The sequence below is a fragment of the Lontra canadensis genome, unplaced genomic scaffold (assembly GCF_010015895.1).
Source record: "Lontra canadensis isolate GAN:19392208 unplaced genomic scaffold, GSC_riverotter_1.0 scaffold1, whole genome shotgun sequence".
NCBI lineage: Eukaryota > Metazoa > Chordata > Mammalia > Carnivora > Mustelidae > Lontra > Lontra canadensis.
In genome coordinates, this window is record NW_022630995.1 from 10,761,795 (window position 1) to 10,785,890 (window position 24,096).

General features: G+C 35.2%; 1 protein-coding gene across 1 annotated transcript in view; it reads right to left on the minus strand.

Moving 5' to 3' along the window:
• Positions 1 to 195: 195 nt before the first annotated feature.
• Positions 196 to 24,096, minus strand: part of DCK (deoxycytidine kinase) — a 30,159-nt gene continuing 6,258 nt past the window's right edge. The window contains exons 3-8 of the mRNA XM_032843411.1: positions 9,572 to 9,765; positions 8,213 to 8,360; positions 5,435 to 5,550; positions 4,360 to 4,450; positions 2,375 to 2,437; positions 196 to 390 (exon numbers count right to left, since the gene is read on the minus strand). Of these exons, the coding sequence (XP_032699302.1) occupies positions 2,411 to 2,437; positions 4,360 to 4,450; positions 5,435 to 5,550; positions 8,213 to 8,360; positions 9,572 to 9,765 (576 nt within the window). The 3' untranslated portion in view covers positions 196 to 390; positions 2,375 to 2,410. The remainder of the gene's footprint in view (positions 391 to 2,374; positions 2,438 to 4,359; positions 4,451 to 5,434; positions 5,551 to 8,212; positions 8,361 to 9,571; positions 9,766 to 24,096) is intronic.

Genomic DNA, 24,096 nt, shown 5'->3' on the forward strand with positions numbered 1-24,096 from the left:
AGGCAGGCATTAAGGTAAACATTTCTAGAGGTTGCTAAAAATCTCTAATGTCTCTATCTCTATGTGCTCACTTAAAACAGAATCAATGTTATTTAAACCAGTCACCTTTTGATATTCATAATTTTTTTCTTTAAAAGTAGAATTTTAATTTTAAAGATATAATCATCTCAATGAGTATAGCTCCATCACAGTACATGAGGTTTATACTTATTTATTAAGCTAATATTTAGTAAGAAAATTCATTTGTATCACACATAAACAAAAAACCCCGTACAATATCATGAAATAGTTTCAATATTCATGGTGAGTGTAGGACTTGAGACAAAGTCTCCCTTTCAAAGATCAGTGCATCTGGAATGTTTAACCTACAAAATTATCATCCTTGATTATCTAAAAACCAAAACAAAAAATGACATTTTAAAAAGGAAAATGAGTTTCAAAGTTAAAGTGACTCTTCCCCTCCTTTCAAACACAGAATTTTTCCAAAATGTCAAGTAGAAGGATTAAATACATAGAAAAAACACTGCACACCTTTCCTAAACAAACTTGAGAAAAAAAAAAAAACTTTATCTACAGACCTAATAAAATGAACCCATGCAGCTTTTAAAAATTACAACTATTCTATCTCCTTGTCTTCTTTATTATAATATATATTTCCTAATACATATTTAACAAAAATGATAATGCTTTAAAGATACAGAACATATAAAACAAGATGATTTTTATCAGTCATTTAAAGGAGAAGGAAAAAACCCTAGGGTAGAACCCTACAGAGAAGCAAAGCAAACTGTGAAGTGACGAGTGGTCATGATGTTCTCAAAGTAGAAATGTGTGACTTTCATTTAAACTTTAAAATAGCAGGCTACCAGGGTGCCGGTCTGGCTCAGTCAGAAGAGCATGCAACTCTTGATCTTGGGGTCATGACTTGGAGACACACGATGGATATAGAGATTACTAAAAAAAAAAGAAGAAGAAGAAAAAGAAGAAGAAGAAGAAAATAGCAGGCTGCCTAATTAATCCAGACAGTAAGGAAAGCAGGGTTAGGCAGGAAGTAGAGCTAGAATAAAAGAAACTATACTGCTAAGGTGATCATCTTGTCTTGTCTTCAATTTCTCTTCTGATTCTCACCAACTATAAAGGTAATGAAAACTACTCATTCCCAGCACAGGGTCAACAAAAAATAAAATAGAAAAACTTATCCCTTGCTCTGTTCCACTAAATTTTTGCCTATAAAAATGGGAAGAAATTTAGGGAAAACTATACCTTCACCTCCAATGAGTTAAAGACAATCATATTTTAAACCAATCTTTTAACTATAAGAGTAATAGTCCATTCTAAAAGAATGGTCTGAGAGAATGTAGGTAGCTATTTCAGGCTCCATATAAATTGAATTTTTATACTGTTTTCTTTTTTTTTTTTTTTAGAAGTTGGTGTTTTTTTTAAAGATTTTATTAATCTTTTTAACTGCCAGAGAGAGAGACAGTGAGAAAAGGAACTCAAGCAAGGGAGAGTAAGAGAGGGAGAAGCAGGCTTCCCACTGAGCAGGGAGCCTGACGTGGGGTTCGATCCCAGGACCCTAGAATCATGACCTGAGCCAAAGGCAGACACTTAAGCAACTGAGCCATCCAGGCACCTCTCATTTATCTTTTAAGTACAGAAACATTTTGAGTTATCATTTCTGCTTTAATCCTCTAAAATCCCATGGAAAAAGATGTAGTCTCACCCATACCACAGATGTGGAAACAAAAGCAGAAAAAAAGATTAAATACTTGTAAGATAGTTTATGCCATTACAAAACGGGAGCAAAGTCTGACCTGCTCCTTTATGCATGAATTATAGACACATTTATAAATATCACTGAAGTGATTAAATACTAAAATGGTCTTATCTTCCACATAAATTAAGATGGTAGGGGAGACACTTGATCAAAAGTATTTAAAACTTCATAATCCTTTTATAGGGGTTCCTTAAATTCCACTTTTCAGCTTGTAATAGGTACATTAATTTACACAGGGTACATTACCATTTACTCTGTAACATTTAAAGTTCCCAGTTAAGAAACTGGTGAGGGGAGGAGGAAGCCAACCTGCTGAGGAGAATAATAGGGGGAAACACAGGAGGAGGCTGGGTCCTTTGTGATGTAGTTTAGGCAGTACTTACTCTGGAACCATCTATCTCCAGACCTTTTGTTGTGAGAGATAATTAGATGTCTTATTTTTTTTAAGGCAAAAAAGAAAAGAAACAGCTCATAAACTTTGACATAGAATTCATCAAAATAATTTTTTTCTTGAAACAAAAATGGTAAAAAACCTGGGTTTTCTAGAGACTTGTATGAATACTGACTGAGCTACGAAGATACTCAAAGCTGAAGTATCTGGAATCATTTGGCTGCCTGTAGTCTTCAGCAAAATCACAAAGTGCTCAAAAATTCTTTGACCTGAGGGGAGGAAATAAATATTAATGTAATTCCTTGGCTAATTTGAAATGTCTTGTATTCATCTCTATTTAATAGTAATAACTGCTGAAGACCCCAACGATGTAAGTAACTCCAACACAAAGCCATAGCATTTATTTTCAAAAGATATATTAATACTTCAGTAGTAAAAGATAAATGACCTAAAATGTCACTACAGGAGTTATTAAATTTACATCTAAGATTGATACAGTTCTCTAACAGTCATAACACAAATTTCATAATCTCTTTATAATAACATTGATCACTGACATGCAGCTTTAGCACCAAAAATATTAGTAATTGTGATGGTTTAAACAACTCTCAAAGGTCCAGACACCTAAAACTTGTAATTTTTCTGAAGCACAAATCTGAATCATGTATGCAAATCTGTAATGTTAATATGCAAGGAAAGGTCATGTAAGTTGTGAATGGACCTAACCAACTACCGACATCACAATGCAAAAAGATTCTGTTCTCCATAAATTCTAGATGATGCAGTAATTCTGAAGAAACAAAGATTATTGCCTTGTAAAAATACTTAAAGAAATACCTAAAAAAAAAAAAATACCTAAAAAATAACTATTGTAATAATGTCATATGGTGACAGATGATGACTACACTTATGGTGGCAAGCACTGGGTAATATATAGACTTGTCAAATCAATATGCTGTATACCTGAAACTATATATAACATTGTATGTCAGTTATGTATTTCAAGAAGAAAAAAAAAAGCCAATTATTAGCATTATTAATGAAAGTAAATGTAAACAATAACATTTAAAGACTATTCTTAGTCAAAACACAGAAGTGTTAGATAAAATAAAAAAGTGGTTTTACAGATTGACTCAGTTAAAATGTTGGTTGGCTGTTAGAATTACAATGGCTGATTTAATTTTATTTCATTTATTTTCATAGTATTATAAATGAATTATATCCTGTATTTTTACCATCATTATGGTATAAAGAGGTCATCTGAATTTTCCAGATATGCTCTACTTTTTTCTATCATTAGAAAAGCAATCATATGCTACAGAGTAGTTAATAATAATGTTGAGATTTTCAAAATTCTTGATATTTTTATGAACGCCAGGTTTCTGTTATAGTAAATAGCAGGCATTTTATGAAGGAGAAAAAAATTAAATTTCTCTTAATACTAAACAAACCAAAAAAATATGGCTTTGTGTTTAGATCTTGGATCATCACTAAGTTAATTAATATGGATAGTAGGATATTTATTATACAATCCCCATTACTATTCTCTCTCAAGTGCACATCAATAGATTTTCTCCCAGTCCCTTTATCAGTACAGGTGTCACTCTTTAACAGAGTATAATCAGCTCCCAAACATGTAGAGGATAGCTGAACTCTGATTAAGACAATGACTTGATGATCAGGCAATGCCAATTCATCATTGACAAGGTCCCACATAAAGTCAAAACTAAAAATCTTTAATCTCAAGACTTTAGCGCATATAAAAATGGATGAAATCTTTAACCTACAACTTCAAATATCTTCCATACTGAATTTAGTTGCAAAAGATGAATTTAATTTCACAAGTAGTTTATTATTCAACTACCTAAAGACTGGTGATGGAGGAAGAAGGGAAGAAGAGGGAACAAAGCAGGGAGAAGGGGGTGAGCAAGAATTTTCGTTAATGTCATTATCCCTATATTACAAATAAAGGGATTAATAGATGAAAGAACCTCCTCATTCTAGGTAAGGCCACTAAGCTAGAATTTAAACTTAGGATTAGAATTTGAGGTCTAAATCCCTCTAAAGCTCTTAACTGTCTCTTACTGTAATTTCATGCATATTTTTCTCTTAGAAAATCATTTTTCACAAGTTATAATACTTCTAGACAAGACAAATCACATGTTAGTGTATAGTCTTTGTATAAATCTACCTTTTCAATCAGACCATCATGTTTGTCTTTAAAGTCTTCATTAATATCCAATGTTAAGATAGGGATTTCTTGCAGAAAATCAAAGTTGGTTCTGTTTTAAAAAAGAGAGAGATGAACTAAATAATTAGAAAAAGCAATAAATAAAAGACAAGCACTAAAAATTCACTCCTATATTATATCTGGAAAATCAAAATGTTGTCAGTCATTTTACATTAAATTTATCCAGCAAGTACCTGGAAACCCCTTCTTTCTCCCCTAGACTTACTACTATATAATAATACTAATAGTAACTAAAAATCTCAAGTATAAAAAAATAAAGCTAGGCATTGTGACATGTAATTCTTCTCAAAAACCAAAAACTCCCATAAAGTAAGGAATGTTTGCATTGAGAAGATGAGAAAACTAAAGCTCAAGGAAGTCACTCTGAGGTTCAAAGGATGCCTAAGGTTACACACTAACAAATTGGGATTTGACCCAAGATCTGACTAATAATGACAACAAAGTCTATGCTGTTAACAACTGTGCTATACTACCTCCAAAGTCTTGATCTAAAAATTAAATTTGAAGTATCTTATCTTAAATTCTCTCTGAAAAAGAGTACCTAAGTAATGCACTCAAATTTCCAACTTTACCATTTAAATTCCATATATTAGGCTGTCAATACCACTGGAGGAGATCAACTACAAAAATTTTAAGAAAATAGGGGCGCCTGGGTGGCTCAGTGGGTTAAGCCTCTGCCTTCGGTTCAGGTCATGATCCCGGGATCCTGGGATCGAGCCCCGCATCGGGCTCTCTGCTCAGCGGGGAGCCTGCTTCCTCCTCTCTCTCTGCCTGCCTCTCTGCCTACTTGTGATCTCTGTCAAATAAATAAATAAAATCTTAAAAAAAAATTTTTTTTAAGAAAATAGGATCTCATTAAAATAAAAAAGAACCAAAACTCACACCTAATTCTGGGAGATCCTATAATACTAGTTTAAAATAAAAATGGCTGAAAATGAAAATCTGTACACGTTTTAGATTAAAATTTGATAAAAGTCTTTAAAATAAATAGTAAATAAGTATAAGGAAGTCTTACTTCAGTGTTCTATGCAGTAGCCAGTTCTCATGCTTATAGTGAAGCTTCTCTAAATATTCAAGAGGAATGCCTTGTTCTTCATTTCTTCCCCGTAAATATATTCTATTCAAGCATTTCTAAAAGCAAACAGAAAGAAAGGTGTTGGGGGCAAGGAACAATTATTCTTGTCTGCGATCATTAAATTATTCTTCTCTAGTGTCTTTTTAGTTATGCTAGACAAATCTCCATTTATGCCTTCCAGAAAATTGAAATAGTTCATTTTTTTCCTCCTTGTGGAAAAATTTGGTGGTTCTAACCATTTGGTGGTTCTAAACCAAGTAGTACTTTCAGAATAAATCTATAAACTTATGGGATCCCTATTTAAAAAATACTGTATAAAGTAAGTTTGGTAAGAAGTTCAATACAGAAACTGTGCTTCAAAATTTATTATAAATCCTCTTTTCAAATACTTAAATATCCTACAATCAAAAGATATTATAAATAATTTTGATGAAATAAAGTTTTGTGTTTACAGACTTGAAGATACTATATTTTCTAGCAAAATGAAATTATTATATTCTTTATGTTCTACATTTGCATTTACTATTTTTATAATTAAAGACAAAAATTATTTTAAAAAATAAAAGTGAATTTCAAAATTATTATTAAATTCTGGCTTTCTTGATGTTAAAAAGAAGAACAAAATCATCAGTTGGAATCGGAAACCTAGTTTCTTTGAAAATTCAGCTTCAGTAGCAACACAGTATTCTTTCTGGCTACTAGTCATGACATTCATATTCATCAGAGCCTACTCTGTGGTTTAGGGAAGACAGGGGAATAAAAAACATAAAAACTGGAATGGAAGCAGGAAAACCAGAAATCTGCTAATAAGTAAGCTCTTAGGTTAGCTTTATGGAAGGAATCCACTTCCTGGATTCATTACATAATTTCATATATAAACAAGAATGGGGGCGCTTGGATGGCTCACTCAGTTAAGCATCTGCTTTCAGCTCAGGGCATGATCCCGGGTCCTGGGATCGAGCCCCGAATTAGGCTCCCTGCTCAGGAGGGCAACTGCTTCTCCCACTACTCCCTGTTTGTGCTCTCATTCTCTCTTTCTCTCAGATAAATAAATACAATATTCGGGATGCCTAGGTGGCTCAATCATTGGACGTCTGCCTTCGGCTCAGGTCATGATCCCAGGGTCCTGCGACGGAGCCCAGCACAGGGCTCCCTGCTCAGTGGGAGCCTGCTTCTCCCTCTCCAGCCAGCTTTTCCCTCTCCAGCCTGCTTCTCCTATCCAGCTCCCCCATGCTTGTGTTCCCTCTCTTGCTATCTCTGTCAAATAAATAAATAAAATCTAAAAAAGTAAAAAATAAAATAAAAAACAAACACAATCTTTTTTTTTTTAACATATAATGTATTTTTTGTTTCGGGGGTACAGGTCTGTGAATCATCAGTCTTACACAATTCACAGCACAATTCACAAATAAACCAAAATAAACAGAATCTTAAAAAAAAAGGAAGAAGAATGGCGATGTTATAATCTATAATGAAAGTCACATTTTCAAGTAAGCTCCCTTAACTGAAAATGGCAAGGGTTCTCTAAATCTCTTCTTAACTGAAGCTACTATCCAGCCCAAGCCATGAAAACATAAAAGATTTCTTGAAATGGACTTCCATCAACTTTGCAATTCACTCACAAGTATTTGCTGAGCTCCTACTATGTACCTAGGCCCTATTCTAGGTAATGGAAATTCAACAGTAACTAAAATATCTGGTCTCACATCAAGAAACCTATATTCTGGGATGCGTGGTTGGCTCAGTGGGTTGAGTGGCTGCCTTCAGCTCGGGTCATGATCTCAGGGTCCTGGGATCAAGTCCTACATCGGGCTCCTTCCTCAACAGGGAGCCTGCTTCTCTCTCTGCCTCTGCCTGCCACTCTGCCTACTTGTGCTCTTTTTCTCACAAAAAAAAATAAATAAAATCTTCTAAAAAAAAAAAAAAAAAAGAAAAGAAAAGAAAAAGAAACCTATATTCTAAGGGTTGCTTGAGCAAAATTTTTTTTTAAGATTTTTATTTATTTATTTGACAGAGGGAGAGAGAAAGAGAGATCACAAGTAGGCAGAGCAGAAGGCAGAGAGAGAGGGGGAAGCAGGCTCCCTGCTGAGCCGAGAGCCCGATGTGGGGCTCGATCCCAAGACTCCGAGATCATGACCTGAGCCAAAGGCAGAGGCTTAACCCACTGAGCCACCCAGGTGCCCCATTGAGCAAATTTTTAAATCTAGCTGTGATAGATAAGAGACCTTGCCAAAGTTAGGAAGAAATAATGAAGAATAAAACTGAGGAAGCACAGAGTAGGGCCTAAAAGAGCAACTTGCCAAATCTGGGTTTCTTCTTTGCTGAGAAAAGAGAATCCTCCTATCTACGCAGCTTCTAATTTGGATGTGGGAAATAAAGAGTAGGGAGTGGAGTTGAACTAAATTGCCTTCACTGCATACCACTAAAAGGACTTCTAAATATTACTTTAAATTGTCAATGGAGCAAGCAAATTTTTTTAAAACACTTTTTTTGAAGATTTTATTTATTTGAGAGAAAGAGTGAATGAGAGAGAGAGAGAGAGAGAGCGCACGCAGGGGGAGGGGCAGAGGGAGAGGGAGAAGCAGACTCTTCACTGAGCATCAGGGAGCCTGACATGGGGCTCAATCCTGGGATTCTGGAATCATGACCTGAGCCAAAGACAGACGTTTAACTGAGTCACCCAGGTGCCGCAGCAAGCAAATTTTTACTGAGTCTCACCTCTGGAGTGGCTCGAAGATAAATGATTCCATCTAGTTCAAGGCTTTGGCCAAACTGTTGATTCATCCAGTCATGCCAGTCTTGATAAATTGTCCACTCTGTTTCATTCATGCAGTCAGATTCATACAAATTAGATGCAAAGACATACCTGAAAGAGAGTCTACATCAAAACATAATTCCTTTCCACAAAACACAAAGAAACAGAAAAGAGAAAATAAATCTATTAAATGGACATGGAACATTCTCCCAAAATCCATGGCAGATAATAAGTTAGCAGAAAAAAAGTTAAGGGCGCCTGGGTGGCTCAGTGGGTTAAGCTGCTGCCTTCGGCTCGGGTCATGATCTCAGGATCCTGGGATCGAGCCCCGCATCGGGCTCTCTGCTCAGCAGGGAGCCTGCTTCCTCCTCTCTCTCTGTCTGCCTCTGCCTGCTTGTGATCTCTCTCTGTCAGATAAATAAATAAAATCTTTAAAAAAAAAAAAAAGAAAAAAAGTTAATAGAGTATCTCCAACTACAAGAAATGTGTTCTTGGCCATCAGTTCTCAAAAAGGTAGGGTCGTGACCCCTGGTAGTCCCCAAGGTCTTTCCAAGTGTTCCGTGAGAGGCCAGATTACTGTATGTACAATACTTCAACCAAAAGAACATGGTACACAGATTGAATATAGAAGCATAAATGAGAATCCAGCTGTCTCCCATTAAGTTAGACATTACAGAGATTTGCAAAATACAATACAAGCCTCTTCTCACTAATTTCTTTGTTTTGAAAAATATAATTTTTATAAGTATGTTATTAATGCTAATATGTAATGGGTTTATATTACTAATTTTAAATAAATTAGTAAATGTTCTTTATATTCATCAATCTTAAATTTTAACATGAATATCAATAAGACACAAAGCTCTTTGGGCTCTTCAATAATTATAAAGAATGGAAAGGGATCCTGTGACCAAAGTTTGTGAATATTTGTTTTGTGCCAACTCTCTAGCTTAAAAAATCCTTACATAAGCGGGGTAACTCTAAGGCCCCCTTAGAGCTTTCTGATCTTGCTCAAGAAGCAAGTCTTGAATACAGATCCAGATTTAACCAGGGTAGATGAAAATTTTAAAAGGGTTGGAAGAAAAAAAACTTCTCCATAAATTTGAATGATATGGCTACCATTGTCCCCAAAGTCTCCATGGAAGCTAGCAATTATTAATGCTAGAACTTCCCTAATGCCATGATTACCAAACTGCTAAAGGAAATGTTCCATCTCAAATCCTCAGCAGAGCCTCTTACTCCTTTGATTACCAGAAATAGAAAAAAAACTCCAGTTCCATGCCACGATTCCAGAATGACAAGTGCAAGACATTTATATATACCTGTCACTATATATAGATCGCTCAAAAAATAATACAGGTTTCTCTGCATCTTTGAGCTTGCTGTCAAGACAGGCAAGCTGGGCTCGTATTCGACTGAGGCAGGCATATGACTGGAAGGTAAAAGACCATCGTTCAGGTTTCTCATACATCATCTGAAGAACATTTCCACCACTTTCCTGAGATGTCGTCAGTTCCTATTTTGAATTTGAAAAAGAAATAAAAAGCAGAATGAATGCTCAATAAAGCTATTTAAAAATTTTTTTAATGTTTAAAAAGAGAAGTTAGATAAATAAATGCATCACAATTAGCAAAATCAAGATGATTAAGTCCTCTTCCTCCTGCTCTTTCCCATTGCAGTTCTCAGGTTGCCTGAGGTCTAGAAGAATCTGAAAGGCTAGCTTAACCATCAGTTCCTTAGAGCTTTTCCACAAGAAGTCACAAACTAAAAGCCTATGGCAGAAAATACTTGTTTAGCCCTTTTAAAATTTTGAATTAGTTGTTAATATTTATTTAACTCTTTGTTTTTCTTTTAAGATTTTATTTATTTATTTGACAGAGAGAGCACAGCAGGAAGAGGCGCAGGAAATGCTAATCAAAACCACGAGATAGGACTTTGTACCTGTCCGAATGGCTAAAATAAAAAAAGATAGTAAGTGTTGGCAAGGATGTGGAGGAAAAGGAATCCTCATACACTACTGGTGGGAATGTAAATTGGTACAGCCACTGTAGAAAACAGTAGGGAGGTCTCTCAAAAAATTAAAAATAGAATAACCATATGATTCAGTAATTCCACTACTGGGTATTTACCCAAAGAAAACAAAAACACTAATTCAAAAAAATACACACACCCTTTTTTATTGCAGCCTTATTTACAAAGAGTCAAGATATGGAAACAACATTAGTGTCAACATTTTCCTTATCCACTCATGGGTAAGGAAATGGATAAGGAAAGGATAAGGAAATGGATAAGGAAAATGTGATATATATATAAATCATATATAAAATATAAAAATATTAAAAAATCATAAAAATACATATAGTGGAATATTACATACAGCCAAAAAAAGGCTGAGGTTATGCTGTTTGTGACAACATAAATGGATCTAGAGGGTATTATGTTAAGTGAAATAAGTCAGTAAAAGGCAAATATATGATTTCACTCATATGTAGAATCTGAAAAAAACAAATGAATAAAAAGGTAAACAAAAAGCAGAATCAAATCTATAAATACAGAGAATAAGCTGATGGCTGTCAGAGGGGAGAAGGATAGGAGATGAGCAAAATGGGGGTAGGGGGAGTGGGAGATAGATACTTCTGGTTCTGGAATAAGTAAGTCACAGGAACAAAGGGCACAGCATAGGGAATATGGTCAATGATATTCTAAGAGTGTTGTATGGTGCCAGATGGTAGATACACTTGTGGTGAGCTCAGTGTAAGACAGAATTGTGTTGAATCTCTATGCTATACAACTGAAATTAGTGTAACATTGTGTGTCAACTACACTCAAATGAAAAAAAATTTTTTTAAATGTGAGAACCAAGCAATACTGTGCCTATAGTTCCTCTCAATAAAAATTACCTAAAACCAAATCACACATGCTTCCATTAGGTGGAACATACGCTCTCCAGTTCATCATCAGCCCCTGTTGATTCTCACAACAGGCCTGACTCATTTGTTCAGCTACCTGACCCCGCTAGGCATTTTAGGCCCCAATTTTCTAATAAAACAGAACAAGTCCTCCCTAAAATCTTGTGATCTCATAATCATATTGTTGGAACCAATATTTTCAGTTTAAGAAAATGTAGAATAAAAAAATGAAGTAAAATCTCCGTAATCTTTTTTTTTCCCCCAAGCGTGAGATGGAGAGCATGAGCAAAAGGGGCAGAGGAAGAGAGAATCCTCGAGTAGACTCCATGCTGAGCATAGAGCCTGACATGGGGCCCAAACTCAAGACTTTGAGATCATGATCTGAGCCAACACCAAGAGTAGGACACCAAACCAGCTGTGCCATTCAGGTGCCCCAATCTTTGTAATATTATAAATGAATCTGAAGTAGCATCTGGAACTCATGAATAATTTTCCTTTCTATAAAATACAGTTTAAAAAAAAACCCAAAAAACAGTTTTCCTAGCTCCATACACCAAAAGGTCTATAAACAATGACAACCTTTTAGGAATAAACATAAATGTCACCCAGATTATGATCTCTAAATACCATTTCCCACTGAAAAAAATTAGTGTCACATACCTGATTCCATGCCTGAAGAAAGAAATGTACAAGATGAGGTTAACACATCTTGCTCCAGGAAACAAGTAAACTATCAAAATCTGCTGAGGTTGTACCACAGACAAGGGAGCCAGTTATGAAAGGGCTTCCACTTGTCAAAAAGATAGGTCCCTGGGGCGCCTGGGTGGCTCAGTGGGTTAAAGCCCCTGCATTTGGCTCAGGTCATGATCTCAGGGTCCTGGGATCCAGCCCCGCATCGGGCTCTCTGCTCAGCAGGGAGCCTGCTTCCCTTCCTCTCTCTCCGCCTGCCTCTCTGCCTGCTTGCGATCTCTGTCTGTCAAATAAATAAATAAAATCTTAAAAAAGAAAAAAAAAGATAGGACCCTTTGAACATCTGAAAAGAATGGTGAATAGAAGGCAAAAAATTATAAATTCATAATACTAAAGAAAACCAGAAAACGAAAAAACCAAACTCTTGAATCATCTTTGGAGGTTTCTAGGTAACCAATTAATTATTCTGGAAATTTCTAGATATAGAGAAAAAATTATCCAAAATTTTATTCTGGTCCTTTGTATGCAAATGGTATTTCAAATTAATGGAATAGATGAGGAAAGGATCTCCTTCGACTGAAGAATCTCAGCCAGCAGCCTTGATTATTAGAATATCTATCACCTTTTCTAATACCAACTGATAGATTAGGGCAACAATTAGCAATAGATCTTAAAATCATTAGAGAAGATCTAATATAATGTATGAATTAGGCTGACAAAACCTAAACAGACCCCGGAAATGCAAGTCAGAACAGAGTGATTCTAACATCACAAAGGACATCCTCCTTCGTGGAAGAAAGTACACATCGGCACTTAAGAAGTCTAGCCAAAAAAGAACGCCAAATCTAATCAAAGCTCTAGAGATCTAACTACAAATTACAGGAAATAGAGATTGAGAAACATGTTAAACTATACCACAGAGATGCACTCAGCCAAGACCAGAATGACGGAAACTATACAAGAACAAATGACCCAGTTTCTTCACCTAATAAACTTCAAAGAAAAAAGAGGAAGAGGAACCAATAGATTAAAATTTGAAAGGCATATCAACTAAATATAATATGTGAACCTTGTTTGACTCGATATCAACAAACTATAAGAAAATTATGAGACAAAAAGAGAAATATGAACACAAACTAGATGTGATGACACAGTAGAATTACTAATCTTTTAGATGAAGGGTGTTTCTTTAAAGAATCTTTTTTTCTAGAGTTTCTATTGAGTCTTTAATTTCTATAGCTAAATATATTATCTAGAACAGAGGTCATCAAAGTGTGGTCGGGGAATGCCTGAGAAGTCCCTGAGATCCTTGCAGGGGTCTATACCGAAAAAAAAATATTTTAATAATAAATGTACCTTTTTCCATTCTCATTCTCTCATGAATGTATAATATTTTTTTCCTGAAGATTTTGTTTATTTATTTGACAGAGAGAAAGAGAGAGAGAGAGCAGAAGCAGGGGGACAGCAGGAGGGGAGAAGCAGGCTCCCTGCTGAGCAAGGAGCCTGATCCTAGGCTCATCTCCAGGACCCTGAGGATCATAACCTGAGCAGAAGTTGGATGCTTAACCGACTGAGCCACCCAGGTGTTCCAAATGTATAATTTTCTAGAAGCTAAGTAACACATGATACTGCAACAGTTTGAATGTAGAAACATGTGAGAACTCAGGAATAAGTCAAACATTAAAAGATGTGCAAAATGAGATATGCAAAAAATATATATGTATTTATATAATATTTAGATATGGAGACCATATATCCCACCTACTGGAAGCATGGGACGTGGTTCTAGGAAATTTTTACTGAGAGGAACTATAGGCACAGTATTGCTTGGTTTTCATATCAAAAAAATATTTGAGTATAGTTGACACACAATGTTACATTAATTCAGTTGTATAGCATAGTGATTCAACACAACTCTTACACTGAGCTCACCACAAGGGTGTCTACCATCTGGCACCATACAACACTCTTACACTATCATTGACCATATTCCCTATGTTGTGCCCTTTGTTCCTGTGACTTACTCATTCCAGGACCAGAAGCATGTAACTCCCACTCCCCTACCCCCATTTTGCCCATCTCCTATCCTTCTCCCCTCTGGCAGCCGTCAGCTTGTTCTCAGTATTTACAGATTTGATTCTGCTTTTTGTTTTTTATTCATTTGCCTTTCTCTGACTTATTTCACTTAACAATACACTCTACTCACAAAGTTTTGTAATTAGATTTTTATGTAGTCTGATTAAAGTAATATACATTAGGGAATACCTAATTTAATATGTGGCTTTCTTTTCAAAGAGACCTGGTATTCTAAATGAATCTCTAATTTGTAAAATATATAGGAAATAATTTTTAGCATTTGAGGACTATCCATTGTCACTTCACTACTATAGCTCATAGTCAATAAATCCTGCCATTCCACACTTTCCAAATCAAAATAAAAGGATGAACAGAAAGAAGCCACCAATATTCTTTCTTTCTTTCATAGTAATAGAATGTATTAGAATACTTTAATATTAGAGTTGTCAGATTAAGAAAGAAAAACAAAACCCAGGACCTCCAGTTAAATTTGAATTTCAGATAAACAACAAATAATTTTTTAGTATAAGAACTCCCCAAATGGGGTGCCTGGGTGGCTCAGTGGGTTAAAGCCTCTGCGTTCAGCTCAGGTCATGATCCCAGTGTCCTGGGATTGAGCCCAGTATCGGGGTCTCTGCTCAGGGGGCCGCCCCTCTCTCTCTGCCTGCCTCTCTGCCTACTTGTGATCTCTGTCTGCCAAATAAAATCTTAAAAAAAAAAAAAAAACTTCCCAAATATTGCATGTACTTTAACTTAATATACAATAGCTTACCTTTCCAACCCAGCGGACTTTCATTTTTTTTTAAGATTTTATTTATTCATTTGACAGACAGAGATCACAAGTAGGCAGAGAGAGGCAGGCAGAGAGAGAGAGGAGGAAGCAGGCTCCCCACGGAGCAGAGAGCCCGATGTGGGGCTCGATCCCAGGACACTGGGATCATGACCTGAGCAGAAGGCAGAGGCTTTAACCCACTGAGCCACCCAGGCGCCCCCGGACTTTCATTTTTGTTTTATTTAATTCTTGCACAAGCTTGATTTTTTTCCCATTATCACTCCCATTTTAATGATTAAGAAAAGTTTAGAAAAACTAAAGTACTTTCTAAGATTACATGGCTAAATAGTAGCTGAATTAGAGCTTATAAATATTTAGATTATATATAAAATTTTAGTGCAACAATGTCACTGAATTTTACCTACAATCTTATCATTAAGCATATGCTTCCCTTTTTAAACTTTTAAGCCCATTTTAGGAAGAAAAATAAAACCAATTCCAATTTTATCTATAAGGAAAAGGACAATCACATACCTTGGGATATGTCATTCTCACTTACTAATATTCCCTCTCTCTAAATTCCAGTGACCCAACAGTAATCCCTAAAAGTTTCAACACATACCAAATCAAATATATAAACCTGATGCTTCCATTCACAAGAACCATACCCCACTATTATTAGTTCAACTGCAACTGCTTTAGCAAAGAAGAGTTTTTATTCATAGTCCAGACAACCAGAAGGGAAAACAGCCTAGGAGAGAAGTCCTCCCTTTGTGAACTAGAAATGATCATTTCCCTGACTGTCAGAAAACCAAGAATGAGCTCTGCCCTAACAGCTGATTATCTTGAAAACTACTGTTTTGTTTTGTTTTTTTAAGATTTTATTTGTTTATTTGTGAGAGAGAGAGGGAGAGAGAGCGAGCACAGGCAGACAGAATGGCAGGCAGAGGCAGAGGGAGAAGCAGGTTCCCTGACAAGCAAGGAGCCCGATGTGGGACTCGATCCCAGGACGCTGGGATCATGACCTGAGCCGAAGGCAGCTGCTTAACCAATTGAGCCACCCAGGTGTCCCGAAAACTACTGTTTTTAAAAGAAAGACATTTTACCCACCACGTGCACTGTAGGGGCAAATAGTTATCGATAGTCCCAGACCAAAGGAAGAAATGAGGAGCTGTCTTCATAGGTCCTTTGATGGGCAAAGGCAGCTTTCTCAGCCTTTTCTGTAATGTGAACCCATATAAAGATTCCCCCCAAAAGTCATAAAAAGTCTTTAATCTTGTATAGTAACTTTCAAGGAATAAAATATGATGGCTTAATTCCTATTCCAAATCCTAGTCCAAAGAAACACCCCTGAACACTTCCTAGAGGTCCACGCTCAAAGTAGGTGGTTTTCCTCTGGGGGAAAAAAAAAATCCAGAAATGTAAATATTGACCTCAAAGTTTCAGTTAAGAACTAAAAACCACACAAACACATGGCACTCTGAGACAGAATTTAAATTACATACCACAAACCACATATTAACTGAATCTTCTTCCCAAAATTGAAGAAAAAAAAAAAAGCATAAAATAGCAAGAAGCTAACTGTCAACAATAGGTCTGTTTAGAAAAACTCTCAACGGATGATGAACTGAAACAAAGGTGTAGTTTGTTGCCTTCCCAAACTGCTTAAAGAATGAATTTTTTAAGTTTCATTAAAAAGGCTTTGTTAATTTAATTATAAACTAACTTTCCATTTATTCAGCATCCTCCAAGAGAAAAATGTTTCATACAAGTGAGTCTTTTCAACTAAATGAAGTTTATCAACTTAACCACTTTTTTTATGTAATTATTTTTATAGGGAGAAGACACTAGTATGTATTTTATTTTCCTACCCATGTAAGGATAGCATTTTGAAACTACTCAGTAATAGACGCTTACTCTTAGACAACTTTATAAATTTGTGAATACTGAGTGCTGGATTTATAAAAGAAATTTGCAACAGAGCACAAGCCTCCAATGTACACATAAAATATCAGTACTTTTTAACTATTACAAACATCCCTTCTTAAAAGAAAAGGTAATTAAATGTGTTTTTTTAAAAGCATATTTCCATCATGTATTGTCATTCAAGCAGAGTTTGGCAACATAAAATAATTTGGTAAACTTTTTACCAATCAAAAAACAGTTTCCCTTAACGAAACTTCTTTCCTGGATGTCAGCTACTCCCCCTCAAAGAGGGTCTATGAGTAGACCAAAAAACAAGCATAAACCTATAATATGAAAAAAAAAAAGAAATCAAAAAAATCCAATAAAACAGAAATGCCAGGTCACATTATATTTCTTTCAGTAATGACACCAGCTTTTACACACTTCCCCAGTTTTTCAGAAAGGTGGTAGATGATTGTGGTCATTTATTTTAAAGTAAATCAAATTCAAAAATAGCTTCAGGGGAAAGAAAGTGATATAAAGCAATGAAAAATAATAAAATGAAATAGAGCCGTTAAGCCTTCTCCCTTTGTGCATTAAATTAACCAGAATATTAATGAGTTACCATTGATTTTCTGAGTTACAATTAATTTCATGATAGGTGCTAGCATTTACCTGATAGCAAAGTAGACTCCAAGTTTAATCCTAACATCATCTTAAGAAGTTTTTTCATTTCACTAAAGGAATTACGTATCTTTGATGCTAAAGTAGAGGGGCAGGGTCATAGTGGTATCCACGTATGTACAGAATTCTCTGTAATGATAATGTTAATTCAAAACAAAAAAATTTAAGTCTTGAATTAGTCTGCTGTATTCCTGGTTACATTATCCCTGGTATGCTTTTATAAAATGAATGTGCTTAGGACTGTGAGCTCAAGGGCATATTTAAGTTTTTCTAATAATTTATTTTTTTATCTCTTAGAAGTGGAAAATAGAGAATATCTGTTGAAGATCTCTTCCACATAAGTTAATTAAACTTGGAACCTTTGAGTTTAAGTTACATTAAAAAATAAACATAAGGTACTCCTATTTAGAAATGCGTGTGTGGCAGATACTGCTATTTGTTCCCTAAAGACACATCGTTTTTCTTCCTGGACACAAGCTAAGTTTTATTTCCCAGCCTCCCTTGTAGTTGAGTGTGGCCATGTGACTCAGGTTCTAGTCAATGGAAATAGAGCAAAACAATGAATACCATTTCCAGGCTTCTCTCTAAAAATCTCTCAAATGTGATGTTTCTCTCTTTCTCCATCAGCTGGAAGCAAAGAACACCAAGACCCTAGAGCAGAGGTTCTTCAACTACAGCTCCAGGGCAGGGGTAACAAAGTATGGTCCCCATAACAGCAACAGCAACATCACTTGGGAAATTGTGAGAAATGCACATTTTTAGCACCCACTTCACACCAGACTTAATAAATCAAAAACTGGGGGTAGGGCCCAAATATGTGATTAAACAAGTCTTCCAGGTCATTCTAATAAACATTAATGTTTGAAGCACTGTTCTAGAGGTTAGATGAGCCACAATTTCGAAAGCGTCTTGGTCCCTGAGTCACAGCATGGCATGTCATCCACCAAATACCATGTTGTACTGTTCTCTGAGAAATAAAATTTTATTATTTTGAACTACAGAGATTCTAGAGCTCATTACAGCAGCAAATCTACCTGATACATACATTTAATAATATCTATTAGAAGTGAACTTGGTTCATCTGAAAAACACTTAGGATAAATTTGCTACGCACAGGGATAACAAAGTAGGTTACATATATATAAAATACGCTTGTTATATAGTGAGAAGTTTGAAACTTTTTTTGAAGAACTTAGAGGATAATATGCTAGGTGAAATAAGCCAGTCACAAAAGTACAAATACTGTGTGATTTCAACTATATTAGGGTATCTACAGCAGTCAAATTCAGGAGCACCTGGCTGCCTCAGTCAATGGAGTATGCAACTCTTGATCTCAAGGTTGTAGGTTCAAGCCCCACAGTGGATATAGAGATTACTTAAAAATAAAATCTTTAAAATCAAAAAATAAAACCTTAAAAATAAGTTAATCAATTAATTAAAGTAGTCAAATTCATAGATAAAAGAGAGAAGAATGGCAGTTCCCAAGGGATAAGGGAAAGGGGCAAAGGAAAACTGTTTAATGAATAAAGTTTTAGTTCCACAAGATGAAAAGATTCCAAATATCTGTTTTACAACACTGGAAATATATTTAACACTACTGAATTGTATATTTAAAAATGGTTAAGAGGGTAAAATTTATGATATATTCTTACCACAATGAAAATATTAACACACAAAAAAGACTACACATCTCCTTTTATTTGGCTTTTCCAATACTCTCTTACTCTTGCCCAAAGTAATTCCAAAGTCTACTACATGAAAATAACTTAGAGAACCAATATTGACTCATCACCCAATTATAAAAATAATAGGTAGTGCTCTAAAAATATAAATGCTTAAATTAAAACTAAATCAAAAATCTGCAGTACAATTTTACAGCTCTCAACATGTTAGTTGTCTGAGTTTACACCAAATTAGAAAATTAACAGTAAAGCCAGGATATCATTTTCCAGTTTTTCAGGGTAATCTAAGAGCCCATACAAAATGTTTTCCTTTGTTTCTATGCATGAGGTTTTGGAGACTACAAATTGCTGGGTATTTTGTAGCAACTCTGACTGTTCAGGATAAAATGCATATTAAAATTTATCCAAAAAGACACTGTGTATCATCTTTACCAACTTGAGTGTAATTTTATCAGTTTTTTCCCCTCTGAAAAGGACCCAGATTAAAAAAATGTGAATACCTCGGGGTCAAACTATATTATGTAAAAGTTGAAAGAATAGGCTACCTGGGTGGCTCAGTTGGTTGAGCAACTGCCTTGGAATCAGGTCATGATCCTGGAGTCCCGGGATCCAGTCCCACATCAGACTCCCCGCTCCATGGGGAGTCAGCTTCTCCCTCTGACCTTCTTCCCTATCATGCTCTCTCTCTCACTCTCTCTCTCAAATAAATAAATAAAATATTTTTTAAAAAAGAGTATCTCTAGAATGCAGCTTAGCTATATTTATTTTTAAAAATCTGTATTCTTGGACCACTTAACCTCACTTTTGGAAATTTGTCTTAAATAACCCAGAATACAGATTTAACCACAAAGATGTTTATCACATGACTAAGCAAATAGGCTATTGTTGCACTATAATTAGGCATTTGTATATGTAAGTACTGGTACATGCACACAGTAAGTTAGGCTGCCATTAGAAATCATTTACAGAGTGACTTTTTAATTACCTTTGATATAAACATTATGGGGGGGAACAAAGCACAAAAGTGTATATTGTCGTACCAAGTAAGATCTGTAGTCTTCTCTAGGTAATAAGATTGTAGGCAAGTCTTATTTTCTTCCTTTGGTAATCTATATTTTCTTAACTTCAAACAATGAACACGTATAATATTCTTAAAAATTATGTCTCCTCTCCCGCCCATATTAGATACAGTAAATTACTATCTCAACTATACATAGGATACATGTAAGGTTGTGGGATAACAGATAAGTTTTACTCTGTTTCTGTCATTTATATCTATAATTCTATAACACACATCATGATAGAATACTTGATTATTTTGCAGAAAGCACAAATTATTGTCAAGATAAGTGAAAACCAGTAATATTGAGTAAAGATACAAAATCATTTATCTTTTAATTCCAATCTAATCTTTGCAAACAATGCAAAAGAGTTGAATTAAGTTCAATCAAAAAGATCAGAATCTACCGAACAAGATAATCATAAAATAGCCAACAAAAGTTATCAAGTGATTTCAGAAGGTATATGCAGAAGTACTTTATCAAGCATTCTTAATTGATTTTCAAGAATGACTTATCAAAATGCTGTTATTTGAAAAACAAGTATATTTTATCCCTTCTTTATCATAGTTCTAATTTCCAGTAGCTTCTTAGTGGTAAAAAGTGTTCTATATAAGTAAATAAAATACTTTACAATTAATAACAAAGATCCCCTTAGACTTCAGCTTGATAAGAAAAACAAGACAGAGATATGTTCCTAAGAATTTGTCCATCTCAAAAATAAGCTAAAAGGAAGCAATTAAGTCAAAACTTTGGGCCTCAACAATAATATAAACCACCAAATAAAGGACTATTTGAAACAAACCTTCAATTCAAAGATTGGCAATCTTTTGGGCGGCACCTTTAAAGATAATCTTACCCTGGGAGGGAAAGGAGGGAAGGCAATATAATCTTTTTAGGTACTCGGCCTCATTATTTTGCTAAAATTGGTGCAGCTTATCAATAGTAAAGCAACATTTCAGCCACTAGGTGGCGGGTAAGAAAAAAAATTAAAACGGCTAAAAAACAAAACACAAGCAAAGGATGCAGGTGCAAATTAAGTTACAGACTAGGTCATGAGATCAAAGGTACCAACAAACCAACAACCCAACTCTTCCAATTCTACAGCAACTGCCAAGAAGTGTGATTAAATGAAGAACATCCAAAGTAGGACTGGCCTTGCCAGGGTTGGGTCTGAAGACCATCTACTTCTCACTACTGATACCCTTCTAAGAAAATTGAGATTTGGACTGTGGGTGATTCACATTATAATCTCAAGGAAACAATCAGAAATGAGTCTGGGGAAGAGAGCTCAAGGATGGAGGAAGAAAATACCTTTTCTTGCATGTAGTGGAGGTGTGGAATAAGAAGAAAATATCTAAAGATACCCCCCTCACACTCCACAACCTTATCCCCAAAATACCATCCACACTGCCTGAAATTCCACCTAGAAGTGCAGAGGACTAACAACATAAACAGACCCCAATATAGGCACACAAATAAAACTATTCTCTAAGAATGTGCACCAACTAAAGTTATCAAATTTTAATACCATGGAGACATGACTAGATTACAGTAAACTGTATAATGAACATATTGGTTCATCCATATGGTAGTTACAGGGATCAATTTGTAATTTTGACTCCAGTACATGGGAAGAAAATGCCCCTACCCATAAACAGGAGTATCAGATCTGTGAGACCAAGAGTCTTAAAACACAGACAGATGCATCAATCTGTCACAGTCTAATGACATCAGTCATTAAGACAATATAACTAATTCTCCTGGGCTCTGATTCTAACCTTAATAGACAATCCGCTTATTATACATTTGTCTTCTCATATATAGTAATGCAATGTTTTCAACCTCTCCTTTCCAACATAACTAAAGTGGTCAATACAAACCCAACACTAACAGTGATTCACTAAGGCAGTCATTTTTACCCAAGAGGCATTCCACATATTAAAATTCCCAAGGGATTGTTTGTCATTTTTATAAAATACCCTAAAACTCTGAGATTCTGAGTTCCTTCCACTGGTTGAGAATTATGGGTCTCCACAGAGAATACGTTGACCTAATTCGGTTAATCTGATAATTACATTTCTCTCTACAAATTAAATGTTACGGCAATTTGGGTTTTATAGATCAGTTTCTGCACCCCAAATTAATTACAGGTATACTGATAGGCAGAGATGTGCCTTTGATGTGCCAAAGAACCAGCAGTATATATTTAATATGAGTTAGAAGCTTAGGACACTAAAACATTCTAGGGCCTTAAATGGAAGTCAACTAATCCAATTTAGTTTAACATTCTCTCAATGAAAAAAATCCCTTCTGTATTTCTCACTTGGTTTAATTTGTTCTACTTCCTACCTAACACCTGAGAATAACTGGATAGTTTACTCCAGAAATGAGGAGGAAAGAGGTGTTTTTAGAATACAGGTCTCTCATTTCTAACGGTAAGCACATCTGAGCAGGGCACTTCAGTGAAAAAGGCCACAAGACATACTTTGGGAGATAAAAATGCAGAGTGGAGGGAAGACAGAAGACTCAAAGGAAAATGACAGCGGGACCTGAATAGGGACTCCACAAAAGAAATCCAAATGGCAAATAAATTAATTAAATAATGGAGCACAATCTCATTAGCAATAAAAAAAAACACAAACTAAAAAAACATAAAAGATATTAAACACCCAACAGAATGACAAAAATTAGGAAGCTGGATAATAAACACTTTGGAAAACAGGCATCATACAAATAGCCCACCAACCAGGGATTTTACTTCTTATTCCCAGAGAAACTCTTTTATGTGTACACCAGGATTCATGTTCATAACTGGGCTGTTTTTATAGAAACTAAACTAGAAATCACTCAAAAATTGATCAAAAGTATAGAACAGACAGGTAGTGATATATGAACACAACTGAATATGATATGGCAATGAAAATGCACAAACTGCAAATGTATGCAACAATATAGACAAATTTCATAGACTTAGGAAAAAGATTGCAAACAGTTGATTTCATTTATATAACATTCAAAAACACAAAACTAAATTATATTTCTCAGAGATATGTTCACATATGGTCAAATTATTTTTAGAAAGCAGAAGTATTATTGCAAAAGTCATCTTATGGGATTGATTACTCCTAGCAGAGTTACCCAAGAAAGAGATACTATGACCTAAGGACAAACAGGGACTTCTAGAATATCAGTAATATTCTATTTCTTTACCTGGCTGATGATTAGCTTTCCAACTGTTCTTCAAACTATACATAAGTTTCCTATACTTTTCTATAGTTATATCATGTGTCATAAAAAAAAAAAAAGTGGAAAGAAAGAAACAAATAAATTTACCCACTTTAAAATTCTATTAAGGCTAATCTTGCCTTTCCCCACAGACCAGACTGAAATATCAATTTCTTAAGAAAATGGAGTACATATGGAAAAGAAATCCCTTCAAGATTTAATCCTAGGTTATTCTAAGTATCAGAGTGTACTAAGCTGCACCCCTAAAGTTAACTATGCTTGACAAATCAGTGTGAGAAATATTTTTTTGGTTACATTTTAAATACTCAATTATTATTCCCAGATCCCTTTATACCAACAGCTAAACTTGAAAAAAGACATTTTTTTTTTACATCTCTCTTTCTCTATTCTAACAAAGTAAGTTTATAGAACACATTTCCATTTTGAAGATTTCTGCTATGCTGCTTTCAATTTCAAGTCTCATTTCTCCAGAAATGAAAGTCTTAGCCATCAGATCTCTTTCCTTTATATACATACAATAAAAAATATTGTTATAAAAAATGAAAGTTTTTTGCAATGTAGAATGGAAAGTGCTAGGAAATTAACCGTCGTGTCCAGGGTGCCCAGGGTGGAAGTCTGGCAAGAATGAAAAGTACAAAGAAATAAGAAGATAAATCTTCTCACTAATACAAAAGGCTCAAAAAGTAAACTAATAGGGATGCCTGGGTGGTTCAGTTGGTGATGTGTCTGCCTTCGGATCAGGTCAGGATCCCAGGACCTGGAATGGAGCCCCACATGGTGGGCAGTGAGGGCAGGGGGCGGGGGGGGGGGGGGGGGGGGGGG